The sequence below is a fragment of the Heterobasidion irregulare genome (assembly GCF_000320585.1).
Source record: "Heterobasidion irregulare TC 32-1 unplaced genomic scaffold scaffold_04, whole genome shotgun sequence".
Lineage (NCBI taxonomy): Eukaryota > Fungi > Basidiomycota > Agaricomycetes > Russulales > Bondarzewiaceae > Heterobasidion > Heterobasidion irregulare.
In genome coordinates this window covers 1934922-1956189 of record NW_009258200.1, presented here as the reverse complement: position 1 = coordinate 1956189, position 21268 = coordinate 1934922, and the positions used below count along the sequence as shown (strand labels likewise).

Here is a 21268-nt window from a genome sequence, read left to right as displayed (position 1 = left end):
TCGGGCGCTCAGTCGGCCCTCTTTTTGCGCTGGTCGGCAAGCGGACGTATGCCCACATTGGCCGCAGCAGCCCCAGGGACACGCCATCCAAGCCACCCTACGACGTTCCTGGCGAAAATCTCGCCAAAACCAAGCATGACGCCGTTTACGAATGGGAGGAACATGTTGATCGTGAGCGAGGATACCAGGGCCCACGCGCGTGTCCGGACGGAGAGGGTTCCGTCGAAGACTGCAAGCGTCGTGGAGGCGCTCGCAGACGCGTGTTCATGAGCACGCGTGTGTGAGTGAGGAGTATGAGCGGGAGCGTGCGAGTCGTGAACGTGGTGTGTTTGGTCAGCAGGATGGCGATGGTGGTGTTCGGGTGAGTGGGAGCGGGACGCTTCTGGGAAGGACATGGAGGGGAAGGAAGACGTCATGGATGAAGGGAAGTCGTCCCAGTGTGCAGAGCTTGATGGGTGAGAGTCGTTGGCGTTTGAGGGCGGTGTAGTGTTCTCGGGCGCATGCTGGGTTTGGATTCCGATATTCGTTCGAGCTGAACTAGCACCGGGAAGTACAGACTAGTGATATCCATGAGTAAACGCAGCAAGCTTCAATAGTGTGCTTGGAGAGAATGCACCTGATGATCGTGTCCGCCTTGTACCTCGCTTGTCGTTAGGTCACGGACATCTGCAGTGCTTGAGGGTTCCAGCACATCAGAGGGAGGACTGACATGATGCCCTGTGCTCTCTGTGATGCCTGACACACTCTCCCATCCACTCTCACTTTCCACCTTCTCCTTGACCTCTGGAGGCGGCCTCAATCGCGCTTCCTCTCTCTCTCTTGCACGCACTTCTTCCCATCGGGCTCGTTCCGCCTCCGAGCGCTCACGAGCCTCGGCCGACTGCCGACGCCATTGAGCAACGTTAGCTTCATATTCGGCTTTCCACGCATCGTGTTGCTCGGCGGAGGCGGGCGGCGGTGATGCACCTTCTGTACCCTCAGCAGATTCAGCGACAGCCTCCGACTTCGGTTCGGAGTCCTGGCTATAGCTAGTCTGCGTGACAGCAGACTCGCGAGGAAGGTCACTGATGGAGAAGGCATCAGAAAGTGCGGCCTATATATGTGATGGAATCAAGAATAAATCAGAAAAATTGACAGAAGAAAATTCCGATCAATTGGGAATACCTGGAGAAGGTCTTCTCCGTCGGATTGTAGGGGACTCGAGTGGTCCGCCATAACTTAAAGATCGGTCAAGCTGGGACCGCCGTGTGTCGACGGAAGAGGATATGCGACCAAGCATGGACAAACTGCAAACCGTATCTCGCCTAATGATCACGTCATCCTCTCGTCCTTAGATTCACCGTCTGCTTATAATCCCACAAGCTTTCTTCAGTACTAGGCAGTCAAAACAATCCCGAGGCTATCATGTATCCTTTTGCGTGATAGGCAGGAAACATAAAACACGCCTGTGACTCCTCACAATCGGGATTTCAGGATCTGCTGTTACAATGTTCTGAAGCTGACAACGTCCTGATTCATCAACTGCGCCAGAGCTCAGAGAGGCTCAGCGCTCAGAGTCGACTTATATATGACGATGGTATCTCTTAGTGATGTTTTCCGTCAGCGTATGGACCGCTTTCGGTGATCGTAGCGCAATCTTCCACTCGCAGACATCTGGCATTTGAATTTCTAAACCACTCTTCAATGTTTCGTGAAATATTCCCCGTTTATAGGTTCGTTCTCCTCCGTGTCTATGAGTTCGTGGCCTCCAACTCCCCTCTAGACAGGGGAAAAAGTTGAATATTGACCTTTGGTGATATATTCTTAGGTGTCTAGCCTAACATAACCCTTGGTTTGTTCAGAGGGCGGTGATGATGTATCTCATTTCAAACTTCTGATTCTGAACTATCATCCTCCATCGTAGTCGTTCTTGGCCGTGTCTCTAATGCATATATACTTTTTGCCAGGACCTTCGCTATGCAATCAAACCTGACAAACGGGTAAGGAACCAGTCTATCAAGTGCGTCCAGGCTTTACTACATCTACTTATCTGCTTCGATAGAAGTCCTTCAATGTAGTATAGCAGCATCGTCAAGGAATTGATCGAATATTCAGGACATGTGCCCTGTAATAGCAGGCATACGTACAGTCGAGTTATGCTGGTGCGTGTTGGAGATTCCTTTTATACATCATGCTTCCTTTCAACCTTGTCATCTTACATATTTCGCTCGGCTCGCGCCCTCTTATGCCCCGCACGCCCTGTGTTTTGTTTTTTCGTCATTCGCTGGTCATGTGCCTACACAATGCGCAGATTTTGACTGGCTCCATCCTTATCAATCCCACGCACTCTGCTTCGGAAAGCCATTGCAACTGTGCACATGAACGTCGTGATTCTAGATAGCGCACTCCCTCTCATCCCCTCACATACAACTAACGCGAAATAAGTGTATCTCCTTACTACTGCCGCTGCTTTGCTTCAACCAGTGCTTGAAGCGCGTACTCTTAATCCTAGCCATGATCAACAGACCGCCTGTTGAAAGTCCCACATCTTACGGAAATGCTACATCCTTCTGGGTCGAATATCCGTCTGGACTGGTCGATTTAACACGGTCGAGCCCTCTGGTATCCCAGGCGAGCGCCAGCGTTGTACAACCGCCATTGACTGATGCCCATTTGGAAGTTCCCGTCGATGGGGGTCGTATAGTCAGGGTCGATAAGACGAAAGCCGCATTCGTGATTATCGACATGCAGAAGTGAGCCTCTGAGTTTCTGATATGGCTGGTCTAGATATCCCCTGACATGGGACAGTTATTTCCTCCACCCGGACATGAGGGATCATCCCACTGGCCTAGCCTGTGTCGAGCCCCTTCTCAAGGCTGTACCCGCGCTCCGTTCTCAAGGGGTCAAGACCTTGTGGGTGTGCGTATGACTTCCTATCTTATAAATCCGGAATTGGATTGACATAAAAGACGGTCAGGAATTGGGGTCTGACGGAACATGAATTGTCGACCATACCCCCGTCCCTCGTCCGCAGTTTCATGAAAAATGGCAGGGGTGGATTTGGTTCTGACATTCCCGGGAACTGGGGCAGGCTTCTTATGCGAGGCGAGCGGAACGCTGACCTTTACGGACCTCTCCAAGATGAATACCTTAAGGGTAAGGATTTGGGTTCTGATATGTGGATCCATAAGAATAGGTGATGACCCTTCTGATCTTACCTGAGCGCTGCGTGCGTCGCGATCACGAAATTAAAGCGGTTTTTGACCAGGATGAGCGGGATATGGGGATACCAAACATCGTTGGACTTATATTTGGAGCAGGCTGGGATCACGACGTTATTTTTCGCCGGAGTCAACGCTGACCAGGTATGCAATCACGTCGACTAACACTTGTTTCATTCATATATACTATTTTGAATGCCATAGTGTGTGTTGGGCACCATCGTCGACGCTTACTATCGCGGATACGATGTGATTTTGGTAGAAGACGCTGTTGCCACCACATCTCCTGCTGGCGGCCTCGAGAATGTAGTTCACAATATTGGCAACGTGGGTCGCTGTATATATGTAACCTCCCTGCTCTAACCGAAATCCCGTTCACCCCAGAGCTACGGATTTGTTACGGACAGCAGGCGAATTGTCGAGGCTGTCAAGGAGAGTGCAAAGTGATTGGCTTCTGAGTTACCCATATGAATGATTGATCAGTCTGGAGATCCTCGATGAATATGTTCGGGTCAAATTTGATCTTATATTCTTCAGCGATAAAGTTCTATATTGAAGCTGAAACGATAGGGAACAAGAGTCGAATGTCTACCTTTGATCCGCAGTTGACCTTCGATTGGCTGTCTTGAGATATCGATCGCGGACTACACATATCTAAGTGAAGGATTGTCAAAAAAAAAAAGAGTTCGACAATAGAAAAACAATACCTAAAATTCATCTGGCGACCGGAGTCCCGCTCACGATAAAACTTCGAAAGGTAAGCACTTGGGAGGACCGTAGTCAGAGTCGAGGCTGAGGACTCAGCGCTCAATAAGGTCGTAGAGGAGCAGACCACTCACAAGAGTTGCAATCCGCATACACACGGATCTGTGGAGTTCAAGATGATTGATGAAGAATTTCAGGAAGCAAATAATGACTTGATATGCGATGTCATTGGACATTACATATAATCTCAAGAAGAGTTGGCAGGCGTCACTTGATAAACGGACGGTGAACATTATAAAGATTCCGACCTTGCTTGATACTAGCGAAAGGCCGAGGGACATAGCCGCTATATCAACAAATAATCAGCGCTTCTCAACGTCTCAGGTGCTCTTGCTTCGTTTATCACCGACGAGGTGAGAACGAGACAGACACATGATAGTGATGAACCCGAAGAGGACGGCATACGCTATGGACCGTGGAGAAAGATGATCTATGGTGTGTGAAGTAAGTTTTCGGGGTCTAGAGAAGAGCATTGTATTCCACACCGATCCTGATACGTGGCGTGGTTCAAGATTGCAAATTGACAAATGCAAGCCATGGGAATTGGCTGAGATGCTTCCATGATTTCTCTTGGAAAGTTCATCAGTCAACATAGTATGGAGGTAACCTGTTCTTCTCTTCCCACTTATACCGTGCCTTGAGGTGACTGTCCATACATAGCGAAGGTTTGGGTGCGTTTCGTGGAGTCCACTACTTTCAAACCACTCAATATCGACGAACACCAGAAGTAGCACTATATGCCTACCCGGAAAAGTATAAGGCACAGCTATTCTTCGCCGATTGAAGAGAGACTCACCGATGAACGAAACATATTCCTCTTGTCTATACGTGGGTACGGCAAAAGGACCTCAGATGCACTGCCATGACCTCCGACCCGTCAGGTTGAAGGTCTCATGTTCTCAGCAGTAAGGGGTCTTGCTATCGTAAGGCTTCGACAGACGAGATTCTCTGCGAACCACATCTGGGGTCATCCCCACAGGCACCAGTGTTGAAAGACACTGTACGATCAATATGAAGTCCTGCTCAAATCAAGGTGGACGCCATGTTGTTGAGTTACGCCTACATAACGATGCAGAGCTACTGTCATAGAGGCAATGGAAGAAATTGGGAGTAAAGTCTGGATCATGATCGCGCGTATCGTAAAACTGTTGTTCAACAAGTCACGCGAACCAGTGTTCCACCTTCCAGTCAAGAAGGTACTGGAACCGCTCAGTCGGATCTGTTGACACGTAACGACATGAGACAGGTTGCATAGCGAGGCCGAATTCTTGAGCATATTACTTCGTGTGGAACCATAGCGATGGCGACGCAAAGTCCGGTTATGAGCGCCTGCATAAGTGGCCCAAAAGCAAACATGGTGGTCTGATGGTTTCTGACGCGAAAAATAAGTATAGACTTGTGTACTATAACAAGTATCATTACCGCAATTGAGAAGATAAGAACTGACCCGTGACCGCGCACCTAAGGCGACCTGCAGTCGTTTTTGTGGCTGTAATGACAGGCGTGTCGTGGCTCAAATATCGACCTATCAAAAATCGACAGGGTTAACAGAGGGGTCTTCGTCGAGCAAAGATAGCGAGGGATGGTACCTAAGATAAGTTTGCGATGTCAAATTCCCTTGGCCGAAAATGGCCCGCCTGTTTCACCATTGTGGATCCTAGAGTATAAAGAGGACATGCAGATGCACAGTACCTGGCGTACACGCCCGCGGAAATGTATCAATCAGTGAGAGAAAGTGATGTGAGGGAATGTTGCCCCGTTTATGCCGGATATGAGTGGTCTATTCAGTCATGTATAACACCGGGTGCCCCGGACTCAGGAATGTCTCAATGTGCAGCCGATTAAAATGTTTGCGACCGATATAGATGTGTGAGGCAGATGTCATACGTCCTACCTCGTCACAAGGTTGTAGCAGCAGATCTAGTTTGTGAATGGCGTGGTCGACAATTGAAGGGAAGCACTTATCTTTAAAACTGGAGGGACGTGATAGTTCTGTACATGACGATGTGCATGACGGTGTGCATGACGGGTCACTGCAGGCTAGCGTTATAGAGCGTACTGTTATTTGTTTCCAGAGTGTGAACATCCTCTGTATTAGATCGTTGTTGGACAATTGACTCGAAGAAACCCGACATATCGAATCTACCGCAGATTTTCGCGGAATATCACTGGAGGAGAAATTGTCATCGTGTTGCAGCAACGGTCATTTTACCATAGGCTTCCGCTCAAGCCGATAATCAGACCTTTGAAAGCTACCTGGAGTTACTCAACCAGAAATTGAGACAGTCCGAAAAGCGCCTGGCTGAGTGTTAACGTTGTTGATGGTCGAACTTCGACTCATACTGTAATAGGCGACTAGCGCTGAGATCAAAATGAGTTTGTTTGTCCCTATTTGTCGGTCCATATTACCGAGTGAGCTCCTAATTCACCTTTTGTCGCGGTTTCAAAGTCGGGCTATCATCTGCTATCATCTTGACCTCTTTATCTGGAAAGCGGAACTGATTGTATGCAATGAGTTGCGATAGGAAACACTGACTCGACAATAACTTGGAAGTATCAACACTTTTCGCTCTCTATTCGGGACCGTGGGGGTTTCGCGCTGGCAGCGACTTGGTTGCCCTATCTAGCATAAGTGCTGGCGCTGGCCTAGCTCACACTGTACTCCTTGTGATGGAGTTTGGATTGAATTGTTCATGATGTGGATTAGTGATCTGTCGACGTATTACCCGGGCGCAGGTACACCTAGGTCTACCGTCTTCCGCTAAAAGATTTTCTGTCGGTTTCTGAAACACCCCACGACCTAGTGCTAGAGACATCTTGATCATTGTAGTGGTCCTCCAGCGAGACAGACGCAGGATATCAATGCGTGAGTGGGTGGTCTGTATTCATTCCATAGAGGATACGGCATCGATCCCAATAATTACTGTATCCCAGGACCAGTGGGGTGGTTATCATTGAACGACGTGCATCACGTTCGACTGTTGTCAGCGATCCAAAGGCCTCTTCGTGTCTTGTTCTAGACGTATGTAATGTCAGAATGACCAGGATGGGTCTACTCCTTATGGGACTACAGTCATCTCATTAGTTCCGTAGACCTCTATCATCTGCACCCCTTCACCCACTCCTCTTCAAGAAGCTCGTGCATCCTATGGTCATCTTATTGTGTTTTCAGCAGCTTACGAAGTTCTTGCTTAGCTTTTCAGTCGAAGCCGGCGGCGAATGTGGTGCGACGCTTCAACGGTACTTCCCTTCTGTCCTCCGTGTCACCAGCCAATGCTCATAATCCGGACAGTTGTTCCTTATCTGTGTGAGCAAGCGCCGGAGCGGAGGTACCAATCACTTGGGCAGGGGCACTGACGCTGCAGCAATCCCAAATGGCGGCAACACTGTCGGAACGACAACCGCGCTACCGCTGACGGAGTTATGATCATCTGCTACAATTATGATATCATCAGAGAATCGACTGCTATCCATGTATATTAAACTCGGGAGAAGTCTGTTAACGTTGACCCTTGGTCTCCTGGTTTGATGTATGTGATGGAGAAACAGAAAAGGGTGTCTGGTTCTGGTATCAGAACTTGTACCATCTGAAGAACGTTTAGAGGACTGCCGGACCCGACCTTTTCTTTTGGGGATGATCAGGATCAGGACAGATAGCGGCAGGATTGTTGAGATGGTCCCGTGACGGGGACATACGCGGAGCCACGAGTTGTGCGCTCGGTTGCCTAAAGCGTACCTGTACGTGGGCCTTGCAGTCGAAGTCCTGGCATGAGGGCTGGTAATATGGCGTGTAGCTGCCATGCCTTGCTCAGTCCACCTCGGTCCGCCAGGCCCCACCTCGCGCCAGTTCTTTCGTCTGGTTGAACCTTCTTTCGGCACCTCCGAGTATCAACGCCGAAGGCGCGCGGTGGCAGGCCTGATGGTCCTTATATTTTCGCCGTTTCCCTGCCCCACTGCCTAAGCCACCAGATCGGCTCACTTTTGTCCGCCGCAGGGAATTGTCGGAAAGCGGCGCTGATACAGAACCTGATATCTTCGCACTAGCCCGGCTCTCACTGGCCTATATAAGCACGCGGGACGTCCATCTCTCCAGCGCCATCTGAATCATCATTTCCCCGCTCGCTCCTTGCTTCCCTCCCATCCTCGTGCTTTCTTATCACTTCTTTGACACATCATTGCCACTGCAACCAACTACTCACTGGCATCTGAGACGATGTGCAAGGAGGAATGGTATGCATGTTTCCTTATGATGTACGAGTACTTAGCCTTGACCTGAACATAATTTCCCCAGCTTCGGAAATCAATACAGAGGATGCGGAGTAGATGTCGTTTCCATCGTTTCTCGATTGTCGCTCATCCGCTTCTACAGCACTACGTTCGTTTATACTCGACGGGCAACACGACCGACTGTAACTCGCCTCATTGCGCTTTCAGTGCTGCACACATGCACAAAACTGCTCGAACGTGCATGTGCCACAGAGTGTGTATTTTTTGTTGGCCACTTCATGTCTTAGTATCTCACATCGCCTTGCATGCTAGGTCATGTACGATGACCGCAGAGTGCTCAACCTTTTCCAGGAACCATGTGATGACTGCAAAGAAGCAGGCTTCGATCGAGGCCGACGACGTTAGCGCGGGTTGCTGTTTCTCCGTTTACTCTCGCCGACGACCATGCTGCCTGCCACCTCCCGTAATGCCTGCGCTCACACTATGCTTATCCATATCCGCTGTCATCGCTGTCGCTATCGCTGTTTCAGAGAGTCTGTCTTGCAAAGCGTTCACTTGCATATCACCCTCGTCTTGTAATGATGTATTATTTTTAGTATCAACACCTCGAGCATACATCTCAGTGTGTGAACATGACGACGAGGAAGCATCTCCGGAACATCATAGGACTCAGGCATTTGCCGTCTCGCACTGCATCTCTGAAACCATATTTGCTCTTACAGTCCGGGATGCCCAAGAACGTTCATGTGCAATTTGGTATTCGGACTCCGGCCGTCGAAGAGCTTCACTTATCTTGAGAAGGATTAATTACAACAGGGGCCATGTCCCCATTGCATACGCCTATCCTTGTCTCTTGTCATATCACTGTGAGTTAAGTCAAGGACTTCTTTCGGAGACTATCATACTTCGTAATGCCCGAGACAAGAATCAGAACATGCTGATCACCGAAGGTCCGAAACAGGTACGACGAACGATGACGCATTGAAGCTTGAAGAACTATTGAAGACTACTGTCGACACTTGACTGCCTTGAACGGGGAAGTCAACATCATGTGGCAGTCTCTGAATGCTGTCGCGTGGGGTATGACATGTTGTCACGAGGTCTTCCGCCCCGTTGAAAGCCTTCACAAGCTAAACAGCACACTGTCGTCGACTTGCCAAGCGAACCCAGACGCGGAGAATATGTACATTCGCCAGACAAATTCGAAAAAGCGTGTGCACTACAGTGCACCACGAATATGATCGGTATCGAAGAGCGGCCGGGACCGGGCGCAACATTCGATCATGTAAACGTTTCAAAAACGCCGTCCTCGCTGAATGGGCTGCCTTGTCCCGCGTTTACCGGCAGGACGCTTCGGGGCTGCATCGCTATCCTCGCCACCGGAAGAGGAAGGAGCAGGCCGCACCTTCTTTTGCGGACGTGGTGGTATATCCGAGTCTGACGAGGCAATCTTAGACAATGTGGAGCTTGGGTGGCTCTTTGCACCGCCTCCAGAGGTATTACTAGACTTCTGCTCATATGGGACGGGGCTAGCACGCTCTGGCTGGATATTGGGACTGGATGACTTAGGAGAAGCTTTTGCCTTGCCTTTGATGGAAGTCGGCTCAACTGCCGGAGCATGAGCAGGTACCGATGGTGAACCCATATCGTCGTCTGTTTCTGTTTCTGTTCCAGAGCTGTCATCTGCTCGGGGTTGAGCACGTTGCTGGCTCTGGCTCTGGCTCTGGCTCTGGGACCGGTTTCCAGGTCGAGTCTGGTTTTTTAGCTCCTTGTCTCCGTCAACAAGTATTGGTTTCACCTTGATCGGTTCACTGATAAAGTTAGAATTGATCATGGTATCAAGAGAGGCACATGACGACATACGGATGGACTGGACCCCTGTCCTTTACTCTCAGGATCAGTAGAGTTCCCTCGGATCTGAACTTGTTGTAGCGTCATGGACCGCGGAATGACGGGCTTGGGCAGTAATCGAGGTTCGTTTGGCGGCGATAGAGCATCAAGCTTTGGATTTTCCGCATCCGATACGATAGACGCTGTATTCCGGCTCGTGATCAGTTCCGCGGGGACGTTCGCGGCTAACATGACAGATGAATGAACTACGCACGGAGACTTAAATCAAAGTTGAGTAGCGCTGTCATGCGACGTAACGTAGTAGAGACGCGGGGCCGTCCCATAACGTTTCGAGTATGTGTGCCCAGAGTGCGGCGGGCGGTACGACCGACTTTGTCTACGGCCTATGACGGGATCATAAGGCCAGACCTTCAAGTCAGCCGATGGAGGAACAGACTAGATCGTGGACCATACCTTCTCGAGATCTGAGTCAGACAACTTGCTGACGGGATCGACAGAGGTGAAGGCTAGATGGACTGTGCTGATAAGTGGGAAGATGAGATGTTGCGACAGTATTTCTGCAGAAAGCCTGGGACCGAGAAGAAAAGTTTCCCATCGCCACCTGAACGTATCCCCTTGTAATTCAAAAGCAAAATCCTATCATGAATCAATGAGTACCTGGCCTGGAAGGGGAAGAAGTGAACATTACTGAATAGTATGTGTCCGCAACTTCAAACGAGAGTTCATCCATGCCACCAAAGGTATGTCCGTCCGAGAGGAGCTGGAGAACTTGCTTTCTCCATTCTTGATCTCCGTCTGTTTGCTTCGTAGAGTAAGGGGGAGCCGAGTTCAAATTCACGTCGTGCCACCGCCGAGAGATTTGATTACTGGACAGGACTGCCACATGAGAACAGGAGTTTAGAGGGTCGCATACATAAACTTAGCGCCGCAAAAACTCCAATAACGTACCTTCAGCCCATACACTCTTTGTATCTGTAATCATGAGGGCGCAGGAGACATCGTCTTGTGACGTATAGAACTTCTACTGAGGCGATTTCAGGTTGAATCATCATGTAGAGAGAGGCGAAAGCTGCATACCATGAGGTACGGAACAGAATTTTCATTGTCAACTTTCACAAGCCATTCTTTAGAAAGCAACAGCTTCGAGTGTGTCTGTTTTTATTTCAGTCCGCTTGTTCTAGGTTTGTGCAGCTTCGCGGCTCACCTCTGACAGATACTCCATCGAAATTCAGTATCAAAATGGGTAGTTTAAGAGATGCTTGGATCTTTGGCGTCCTGCAACTGGAGTGTTAGGTTTGATGTTTGTGTAGTCCGCCGCCAGGGTGTACTCGTACTCACGTCTTGGTTGGGCAGCGAGTCACAGGTCACATGGAGCCGGGATCGAATGCCGCAATTGCAAATTCCTGCTTTCTTGCTCCGTTCAACTCGCGGGCCTGTGTCCTTCCAAGTGAAGTATATTCATCGAATTAAATTCAGCTCATATATGTGCATCCCATTGACAGAATATTCTGCAGATATCTTCTCAGAATTTCGGGCGCACGGTTGACAGACAGCCTGTGATGAGCTCCGCTGTCGAGGACGGAGAAATCTCAGGCGCTTCTCAACCCCAGGAAGAGGAGTATCACCCACAATACGAATGGCCGGGCGACGACAACGAGTCTCGCCAGCCACGAAATTCATCTACCTATATACCTATCCTCCGTCTGCTCGTCCATCAAAGTGCTATTTTACCGAAGAAACAACGTCTTGCTATCTTGGACAACTACGCTGAGGTTCAGTTCGGCAGAGATATAGCTCCCCCTGCTACTGATACTCCTCGTATCCGTTTGAAAGAGATGGAAGTATCCAAGTTGCATGCCACAGTCTTCTGGGATGCGGATCGGGCAGAATGGGCTGCCGTAGACATGGGATCAAAGCACGGGACTTTCGTCAAGTCCATTGCTCCTGAGGGAATAATTGGGCCGAAGCCGTCAGATTTTTCCGGCCATGAGTCAGACCGGAAAGGTGGTAGGCTGTCAATGCCCCGCATGGCGAGCGTTCCTCGACGGCTGAGGCATCTGGATAGACTTACCATTGGCAGCACAACCTTTCAAGTGCACCTGCATCCTGACAGATTACCTTGCGACGGGTGTTCAGCTTCTGCCGAACAGGTAGGCGACGAGATACCTGTTTTCAACTTGAAGAGTAGAGAGGGAGAGGAGGCGCCCGTAGCAGGGAAGCGCAAACGAGAAATAGAGCCTAGAGAGGATAAGGCAGCAGATGCTAGGAAAGCCTTGATGTTACTCAAACGAGGCCTCCTCAGTCGGCCTTCCGATTCGGATTCGCAACTAGAGGCTATCACAGCAAGCAGGATACAATATGTGGATCGCTCAGCGCGTCGAAGGGCGCTCCATTCCTCTTCCGCACCCGATAGCCCAGGTCTTCCGTCTACCTCTCCTGCTTCGCCAACCGTTAGCCCATTCCGGCAGAATGTCATCACCACGACCTCTGCACCTTCTACACCCCATCCAACGCATCCCGCACCGCTTACTGCCACGAACGTAGGCCATCAATTACTTTCGAAGCAGGGCTGGCAGCCTGGTACCGCTTTAGGACTGCCGAGCGTCGATATCGAAGACGAGAGGTGCAGACTCATCGAACCCCTAGAAGTCGCAGCGCTTGCTCCTAGAGCGGGACTTGGAATGATGAGTCAAGGGTCGGCTAGGGTGTTTGGGAAGGCCGGGACACTTGGATACCGAAGTGATTCTCGGCAGTCTTAGAGCCTGGCAAGTCTCGCGAAGTTCGTGACATTCTTTATTTTGTCCCCGTTGCTTCGCATGCTGATTGAAAATTTGTTCTGCAACTTCCTGTTGACCAAAAATCCGATTTGTGTTGATCCTGATCGAACGAAGTGCCTGCTGGAGTTGGCTTGCACACGTCACTGCCTTCGCTGATCGTGCATCGGGCCCCTCGCAATCCTAGCCTGTCTTCTGGTGCAAGCACATCTGCAGCCTTGTCATGTCCCATGCGGTCTCGAGACTATCACGCCGAAGTTGCAGAGGCGCCTTGAACCAACCCACCAGTCTGTCCTATATCAGGCATCTGAACGACATACATTGCTTGCATATACTGTATACTTTTGATAGTCGAAAGTATGCTTTGGGTACGGTACGTAGCTAGGATACAATAAGGGCGTATTGTCCGTATACACCTTTTATTTACGTGCGCTGCGGTCTTACCACGTTGGAAGCGACGCAGACCGGTGTGCCCGTTTAGGAGGGCAAGTACGTCATCGTCGTCGACGTGGACGCGTTGTTTGAATCTATTGATGCGGTGTCACGTGGCTGGTTCGCGTTTGAGGAAAAGGTGGTTCAGTTCGCAATTCCCTCCCTGACTCTCTACGACCCATTCCTTGTCAGTTTCTTCGCCTGTTCGTCATTCCCGCCCCGCCGTGGACGATCTTTGAGTCTTCAAAACAAGAGGTCTTTGTTCTTCTTTTCATTCTCATCTTCTACCTCTTCCTCCTACAGGACACGCTCCAGACTTCCTTCTCCGTTGTCTCAGTTTCTGCTCACCTTCAACCTACATAGTATATACCTTCGATCGTTCTCCACGCTCAAATGGCACACCGTGTAAGCCTTTGTCTTGTATCGGATTGGGGGGTGCCACGCATACTAATACGGCTACTTCTGCCTTTTGCCATTAGCTTCCATTGCGAAACCGGACTGGCCCACAACGCCCAAAGATCAATGGTGATGAGAATGCAACGAGCAGGTTAAAACAGAATGCAAGCATCACCGTCGCTGGCATGTCCCGCATCGGTCAATCTGTCGTTAACGCTGTTAAGAATGGACCTCAACGCCCCGCCTTGGGTGAGGTAACAACAACCGCTGTCAATCGCAAGGTGTGTTTTCATTTCACCATCTGAGTCCTTCGGTCCAAATTAATGATTCTCGTATCGTAGGACACGAACTTGAAGCTGAATGGCAAGGAGAAGGAAACGGCGGACGCAGGTTTGAAGCGTAGTCGGTCTTCTTCCCTCGCAGCGGCCACCGGTCCTCAGCGGGTGCCTCTTGGTCCAGGCCGTGTAGATGACGGCCCCGTACAGACTAATAATTCGCGCCCTACCTCGCGTACTCTGAAACCTACACAACTTCCTTCTCGCCCATCCCGTCCATTGTCTCAGCATACTGCACCTCCCATCGTTATTACCCTTGAAGAGGATGATGTCGAACAACTCGGCATGGGAGTTGAGGAAGCTCGAATCTCTTCCACGCATATGGCTAACAAGAACCTCCTCGTGGGCGAGGATGAGGTGGAAGGCATGATCGGTGTCACCGACAGCGAGGATGACGAGGAGGAGGAGGAGGAGGCTGCAGGACTTATGGCGTCTAATGGCGACGTTGTTTATGCTTGGCCGGACGTATCGCCTGGTCATGCTGCCAGATATCAAATGGAAGTGGACCAAATACGGGCCACGTTTGAGGAGGATATTGAAGGCCAGATCGATGAGACGATGGTGTCGGAATACTCGGAAGACATCTTTGAGTACATGAGTGAGCTAGAGGTCAGTTTCGCTCTTGATATTACCTGGGGTGCGGCTGAACGGTCCCATATAGGAGGATATCATGCCGAACCCTGATTATATGTCATCGCAAGGCGAGGTTAACTGGGGAATGCGTCAGACCCTTGTCGACTGGATACAGCAGGTTCACCTCCGGTACCACATGCTCCCCGAGACGTTATGGATAGCTGTCAACATTGTGGACCGTTTCCTTACTCACCGCGTCGTTTCACTCGTCAAGCTTCAGCTCGTTGGCGTCACCGCAATGCTCATTGCTTCCAAATACGAGGAAATTCTCGCACCCTCCGTCGACGAGTTCTCCTATATGACTGGCAATGGGTACACGAGGGAGGAGATTCTCAAGGGCGAACGAATCGTTCTGCAAACGATAGAGTTCAAAGTCTCACATTACTGCTCCCCGTACAGCTGGATGCGGAAAATCAGTAAGGCTGACGACTACGACATCCAGACACGGACGTTGAGCAAGTTCCTCACTGAGATTACACTGCTGGATCACCGATTTTTGAGGGTGAAGCCGAGCTTGATTGCCGCCATCGGGATGTACACTGCGCGGCAGATGTTGGGAGGGGACTGGGTAAGTTCGTTGTTTCTAGCTGGCCAAGACTGTTTTATACCACACCAGCAACACGTTTTCGTCTTTCAACCATCACGTGACACTCACACTAATGCCCCTATTATTTAGAATGATGCTTTCGTTTTCTATTCTGGGTACACAGAGGAGCAGCTGATCCCGGGGCATAACCTTTTGATCGACAAGCTTACGGAGCCCAACTTTGAGACACTCTATATATGCAAGAAATACGGGAGCAAAAAGTTTTTCAAGGCATCCGGCTACGCGGTGGAATGGGCGCGATCTCAGATCCCCACCGAGGGCGAGGGCATGGTGTTCGCGTAACGAGCATCAACCTGATACCTTTTTGCATTGTGTCTGACATCACTCCATTTCTGCGCCTTTTCCTCAATCCTACACTTTTTTTCACGTCTCTCCAATCGTCTCCTGTCCCATCTATTTCATCATGTTTCAGTTTCTCACAGTTGATCTCAAGTGTTTGATTATCACCCACTTCATCATCAATGTCCACTCCCACGATGTCTACATGTCTCTATGCCAGTTTTACCCCTCTATGTCTGTCATTCGCTCTCCTTGCTGTCGGATCCACGTGCAACACTCCATCTCTCTTCTTTCTTCCTTTTCTGGCCATCTCGTCTCGTATTTGCAATCCCTCAAACACCTTTAAAGTCGATCATCCTGCACAGTCTTTTTCGCATTCATCCATCGTGCGGGGGCCTTTGAACATCTTTGTTACATATCCGACATGATTATGTCTATGGACTGTGACGACTGTTCTCTCTGCACCCTCCTTCATCTATCTCACTCCCGTCCTCCCATCTACGCCGCGTTTACGTGCTCACGATTGACTTGAATCCTCCCCCTTGATTTGCCCTCTTCTCGTTTTGTGTTATTGGTTCCATCATTGTTCTCCCTCACCTGTGCATCGTCCACTTGACTTTACATTCAAAATGTCTGTATAACCTCTCTTAGTTCTGCACCTTCTAGTGGCTCAGTACTGCAAGCATGCCGTCGCCGCTGTTGGGTATGTACGTACTACTGGCGGTGTGGTGTAGATACAACCGCGCAGTGCGCCGCATCGTCCACTCCATTTATTTATTGCGATCACGTTGATTTCTCTTGGAGGTATGGTGCTCGAGCGGACATGTCGGTGTGATGTACTGTATATGGAGGTCGGACCGATCGTGCTACGACGCGGTCGACGCGGTCGCATCACGTATACGTGTTGCAGAGCCTTGGATGACTCGTCACTTACCACTTGAGTCCGTTTCTTACCAGCGTGCCGACATGACAATCCAGTGAATGTCTTTCTGTGCATTTTTTCCCTCTCGTTAACCCCAAGTTTAGAGTGATGTAGCCGGAACGCTCACGCACACTTGCCTGTCCCTCGATGACACATTCCGCTGACGTTATCTTCTGGGGTAAAGCGCCCAGCAATCACGCCGATGCCCATTCACATGCTTCGGTCAAGTTACTCCCGCCAGCCCCAGCTTTAAGACGCGCACTGGCACTTTGTCTTCATCCACTTATATCTACCCCAGCCAGATTTCTCGACATGTCTCTATCATTCAAGGGCCACACTGTTGTTGTGACTGGGGCTGGCGGCGGTTTAGGGAAGGCGTGAGTACCGTTTCGATGCTGAACGGGACGCGCCTGATACTAGACGATGGTACTAGCTATTCTCTTCTCTTCGCCTCTCGAGGCGCCAACGTGGTTGTCAATGATTTCAATCAGGCAGCGGCTCAAAAGGTCGTCGACGAAATCAAAGCTGGTGCGTAGCCATCTGAACTCCAGGCGCCAGATTGCTCATCGTTATGTTGTGCATTCGCTATAGCTGGCGGGAGTGCTGTCGTAAACAGCTCGTCGGCAACAGACGGTGTCGCAGTCATCAAGACAGCAGTGGACGCCTTTGGCAGCGTCACTATTCTCATCAACAATGCTGGTATTCTTCGGGATAAGGGGTGAGTGCTCGAGTGCGAGCGGACTGATGACAATCAGCGTGCTTATGGTTGTGTCAGGTTCAAAAATATGTCGGACAAAGAGTGGGACCAGATTCAGGAAGTGCACCTGAAGGGTGCCTTCGCGTGCACGAAAGCTGCCTGGCCCATCTTCCGCAAGCAGAAGTTTGGACGTATAGTGAACACTGCCAGCGCCGCCGGTTTGTTCGGTGCGCTTATTTTCCGTGACAAACGAAATACATATGTTGATAAATTTCTATCCGGCGTCTAGGGAACTTCGGGCAGGCCAACTACAGTGCCGCAAAGATGGGTCTCATCTCTTTCACAAAAACCCTTGCACGAGAGGGTGCGAAGTACAACATCAAGGCAACGGCAATTGCACCTGTGCGTCACACGTCCAAGCATCGGTTCCAAATATGACATTGATATTTCATAGATGGCTGCGTCCGCCATGACCGAGACCATCATGCCTCCCGAAATGCTCGCCAATCTCAAGGCAAGTCAACGTAAAATGACTCAAAAGCTTATGGCATTGACAGTATCACCACAGCCTGACTTTGTTGCCCCATTTGTTGTTGCCGTCACGCATCCGGAGGGTCCAGAATCTAGCGGCAAAGTCTTTGTCGTTGGTGCTGGATATGTTTCCGAGATTCGCTGGGAACGTAGCAAAGGCGCTATATTCAAGACGGATGCATCATTCACACCATCAGCGGTAGGTGCTCGTTTTTGGGAGGTGCTGTGGAACTTATCATGGTCGCCGATGCTTAACTTCAGGTCAAACAACGGTGGAGAGACCTCACCGACTTCACCAACGCTGACCAGTAAGATGTTCGAGCCTTTTCTCTTCCAGGCTTTGCTAATTCGGTTTGTAGCCCAGAGAGCATGGCAGACACAGACATTGTGGTACGCAGAATTATTCGATTCAACCTTGTTCTTCAATCGCTGATACTTGTCGTTTTGATTGAAGTCAAAACTTGAGCAAGCAAAGAGTCAGCCAGCCAATACTCAAGCATCGCCGGAGGTCCGATTCGATGGCAAAACGGCCATCATCACTGGTGCCGGTGCCGGCCTTGGCCGGGCATACGCCTTGATGTACGCTCGTCTCGGCGCTAATGTTGTGGTCAACGATGTCAGTGAGAAGGGTGCACAATCCGTTGTCGATGAAATTAAGCAAGGTAAATTGTACCGGGAATTGCTTGTGCTGTTGTATTGACTCTCCATCCCTTTAAATGTATAGCTGGCGGTAGGGCTGTTACTGCTGTTTGTTCAGCAGAGGACGGCGATGCTTTGGTCAAGGCGGCTCTCGATACATTTGGCGGAGTGCACATTTTAGTCGCGAATGCTGGCATCTTGCGCGACAAGTCATTCACTGCGATGACTGAACCCGAATGGGACGCAGTCATCGCAGTTCACCTAAGGTACGTTCGCGGGTTCTCTTTTTTGAACAGCAATAAATAATTTATCTTTCAAATAGAGGAACTTACAAAGTGCGTCCGAGGGGCTTCTCATCGTGAGAGATGTACTAACTGGGTTCACAGTGCGCCAAGGCTGTATGGCCAATCTTCCAAAAGCAGAAGTACGGCCGCATTGTTACGACGGCCTCAGGTGTTGGCATCTGTAAGGCATCTCAATATGATTACTCTAATGTCATTCGACTCATAAGCTTCACTAGACGGTAATTTCGGACAAGCAAACTATTCAACGGCAAAAGCCGCCATTCTTGGTCTCACAAAGACGTTGGCCATTGAGGGCAAGAAGTATAATATTCTGGCCAACACCATTGCTCCTTCCGCGGGCACTGCAATGACGATGACGATCTGGTATGCGCCTGAATCCCGTTATTATCCCCGATCACAGGATTGACGTAGCTATACACCAGGCCCAAAGAGATGGTTGACGCATTCAAGGTCTGTCAATCTTCTGATCTCTTTTTTAGACAAAGTTCTCATAAGCATCCAGCCGGATTTCGTGGCTCCTGTCGTCGGGTATCTGACTAGCTCAGGTATTTTCATCACGCCACTTCAAATGAGACGATAACTAACTTGAAGACTACAGATAATGAGGAAACCACAGGCTCTCTGTTTGAAATTTCTGGGGGTTGGGCTGCACAGACTCGCTGGCAACAAGCCGGAGGTCACGGGTTCCCCGTTAAGAAGCCATTCACTCCAGAAGATGTTCTCGCCAAATGGAGTGTGATCACGAACTTCGGTGAACTCCAACAGTCTATCGACCATGTCTAGTTTAGCTGACTTAGGTGTGCGAAGATGACGGCCGTGCAACACATCCTACTTCAACGCAGGAAGGCATGGAGCAGGTGAGTCGGTGTTAATCACCGTTGTGGCATGCACTCACCGTGTTCAATAGATCATGGCGAACTTCGGAAATGAGGGTGCAGATTCATCGGAGGATGGCCCCTATGCTGACCCCGAGGACGCCGACATCGTCAAGGAGGCGAAGAAAGCTGTGCCTGAGCTTGTTGAGTACAATTTTACGGAGCGTGATGTCATCCTATACAATCTTGGGATTGGAGCGACCGAGAAGGAGCTCCAATGGACCTATGAAGGTCATGACCAGTTCTCGGCCCTTCCAACCTTCGGTGTAATTCCCCAGTTTCTGGCCAGTGGAGGCCTGCCTTTGGACTGGTTGCCGAATTTCAACCCTGTACGTTCACTCGGTGTCATTTTTCTTCCCCCAGAACATGACTGATGCGTGTTGCATCGTGCAGGCAAAATTACTTCACGGAGAGCAATACCTCTCCATTAAGGCACCTATACCTACAAGTGGCGAACTCGTGAGTGAAGCAAGGTTTGTGTCTCCAAAATTATCCTACCGGGCGACAAGCTGACCGGCCGAGGTCTTATCAGACTCTTTGAGGTTCTGGACAAGGGCAAGGCAGCAGCCGTGACATCCATTGTGGAAACCAAGGACAAACATACGGGCAAGGTCATCTTTGAGAACCAGTCGACCGTTTTTATCCGTGGTGCCGGAGGGTTTGGGGGTAAACGTAATGGCAAAGGTAGGCAGCAGTCACGTCTACCATGAGGATTTGTATCATTGATTTGGGGTGATTTTTATGATGCGCCTATGAAGATCGCGGCCCTGCTTCTGCTGCCAACACGCCCCCCAAGAGACAACCTGATGCTGTCGTTGAGGAGCAGACCGTGCCTTCACAGGCCGCTCTCTATCGGTAGGTTGAATGCTTTGAGTTACTATCCGAGCTTGCCGCACAGCCGTTACTCATTGCCATCAATCCCTTTCTAGCCTTAGCGGGGATTCCAATCCATTACACGTGCGCATCAATCTTGAGCTGCATGAATTGCGAGGTAACTTGACAACTTTCCTATTTTGTGTAGATCTTGCCCGAGTTCGCTGCAGTAGGAGGATTTGATAAGCCCATTCTCCATGGTAAGCCACGAGTGTTTGAGTTATTTTTTGTTTATTCGCTCAATTGCCCACGTTGTGCCAGGCCTCTGCTTCTTGGGCATTTCGGGGAAGCATGTCCTGAAGACCTTCGGTGAATTCAAAGACATCAAAGTCCGGTACGCATCTCCGTTATTCTGTTCTTGAGTGCGCAGTCGAATGATTCGGCAGGTTCGCCGGCGTCGTCTATCCGGGCGAGACCCTCATCACCGAGATGTGGAAAGAGGGCGGCAAGGTCATCTTCCGTAAGTTACCTATTGTCTTGTCTTAACGGGCGACTTCCTCATACTACAATCTGCTCCAGAGACCAAGGTCAAGGAGCGCGGGACTACTGTCCTGGCCGCGGCTGCGGCGACACTTGTAGACTCCGGCAAAGCTCTGAAAGCAAAACTATAGGGTTGTATCTATGTAGCTCACTCTATAACATGTCATTGCGAGGCACTCTGTCTTGTTGTATTTGTCTCTCTTGTGTCCCAAACACTGCACAGCCAACAATATATATGGTGTACACCAACAACCACGAGTGTCAACTAATAACACAGACACGCATAGACAGATGAACTAGAAAATCGTCCGCCAAACAGTATGTGAGTATCAACACTGCCCAGGACATCGTATCTGATTTTCTTTGCGGGGTATAAAATTAATCTAAACGAAGGACAATACGCAATAGGAGACAGTCCATGAACCCGTCGTAATGAGTGAATAGCAC

General features: G+C 50.0%; 8 protein-coding genes across 8 annotated transcripts; 6 read left to right on the top strand and 2 right to left on the bottom strand.

Annotated features, from left to right (window-relative positions):
* Window positions 1-8: 8 nt before the first annotated feature.
* Window positions 9-1215, bottom strand: HETIRDRAFT_426508 (uncharacterized protein; the record flags this gene model as incomplete). Its single annotated transcript, XM_009547090.1, has 3 exons — window positions 9-557; window positions 710-1093; window positions 1165-1215. The coding sequence occupies 3 exons, from the start codon at window positions 1213-1215 to the stop codon at window positions 9-11; spliced, it is 984 nt and encodes a 327-aa protein (XP_009545385.1).
* Window positions 1216-2493: 1278 nt separating this feature from the next.
* On the top strand, window positions 2494-3563 carry HETIRDRAFT_315978 (uncharacterized protein; the record flags this gene model as incomplete). Its single annotated transcript, XM_009547089.1, has 5 exons — window positions 2494-2732; window positions 2788-2898; window positions 2957-3175; window positions 3248-3344; window positions 3405-3563. 5 exons carry the CDS (start codon window positions 2494-2496, stop codon window positions 3561-3563), a joined length of 825 nt encoding a protein of 274 aa, XP_009545384.1.
* Window positions 3564-8192: 4629 nt separating this feature from the next.
* Window positions 8193-8597, top strand: HETIRDRAFT_163506 (uncharacterized protein; the record flags this gene model as incomplete). Its single annotated transcript, XM_009547088.1, has 3 exons — window positions 8193-8195; window positions 8257-8445; window positions 8505-8597. 3 exons carry the CDS (start codon window positions 8193-8195, stop codon window positions 8595-8597), a joined length of 285 nt encoding a protein of 94 aa, XP_009545383.1.
* A 727-nt stretch (window positions 8598-9324) lies between these two features.
* Window positions 9325-9653, top strand: HETIRDRAFT_409047 (uncharacterized protein). The gene has a single exon (XM_009547087.1). The coding sequence runs from the start codon at window positions 9430-9432 to the stop codon at window positions 9631-9633; it is 204 nt and encodes a 67-aa protein (XP_009545382.1). The 5' UTR covers window positions 9325-9429; the 3' UTR covers window positions 9634-9653.
* Window positions 9654-10055: 402 nt separating this feature from the next.
* Window positions 10056-11261, bottom strand: HETIRDRAFT_458627 (uncharacterized protein; the record flags this gene model as incomplete). The annotated part of the gene is made up of 7 exons (XM_009547086.1): window positions 11248-11261; window positions 11121-11195; window positions 10992-11064; window positions 10732-10919; window positions 10497-10679; window positions 10297-10426; window positions 10056-10225 (listed from the first exon to the last, which is right to left on the bottom strand). Coding segments are annotated over exons 2-7 (747 nt in total), but the record flags the coding sequence as incomplete, so codon positions are not given.
* A 341-nt stretch (window positions 11262-11602) lies between these two features.
* HETIRDRAFT_315009 (uncharacterized protein) lies at window positions 11603-12802 on the top strand (the record flags this gene model as incomplete). The annotated part of the gene is made up of 1 exon (XM_009547085.1): window positions 11603-12802. The coding sequence occupies one exon, from the start codon at window positions 11603-11605 to the stop codon at window positions 12800-12802; it is 1200 nt and encodes a 399-aa protein (XP_009545380.1).
* A 1499-nt stretch (window positions 12803-14301) lies between these two features.
* Window positions 14302-15502, top strand: HETIRDRAFT_315249 (uncharacterized protein; the record flags this gene model as incomplete). Its single annotated transcript, XM_009547084.1, has 3 exons — window positions 14302-14589; window positions 14642-15181; window positions 15290-15502. The coding sequence occupies 3 exons, from the start codon at window positions 14302-14304 to the stop codon at window positions 15500-15502; spliced, it is 1041 nt and encodes a 346-aa protein (XP_009545379.1).
* Window positions 15503-16718: 1216 nt separating this feature from the next.
* Window positions 16719-21071, top strand: HETIRDRAFT_458625 (uncharacterized protein). The gene is made up of 26 exons (XM_009547083.1): window positions 16719-16798; window positions 16855-16949; window positions 17013-17139; window positions 17197-17345; window positions 17408-17520; window positions 17573-17848; window positions 17911-17957; window positions 18009-18039; window positions 18104-18311; window positions 18374-18554; window positions 18611-18623; window positions 18675-18753; window positions 18809-18956; window positions 19016-19043; window positions 19096-19138; window positions 19192-19344; window positions 19401-19450; window positions 19501-19797; window positions 19862-19941; window positions 20001-20152; window positions 20227-20323; window positions 20398-20425; window positions 20490-20541; window positions 20603-20675; window positions 20728-20801; window positions 20861-21071. Exons 1-26 carry the CDS (start codon window positions 16734-16736, stop codon window positions 20950-20952), a joined length of 2751 nt encoding a protein of 916 aa, XP_009545378.1. The 5' UTR covers window positions 16719-16733; the 3' UTR covers window positions 20953-21071.
* Window positions 21072-21268: the final 197 nt, after the last annotated feature.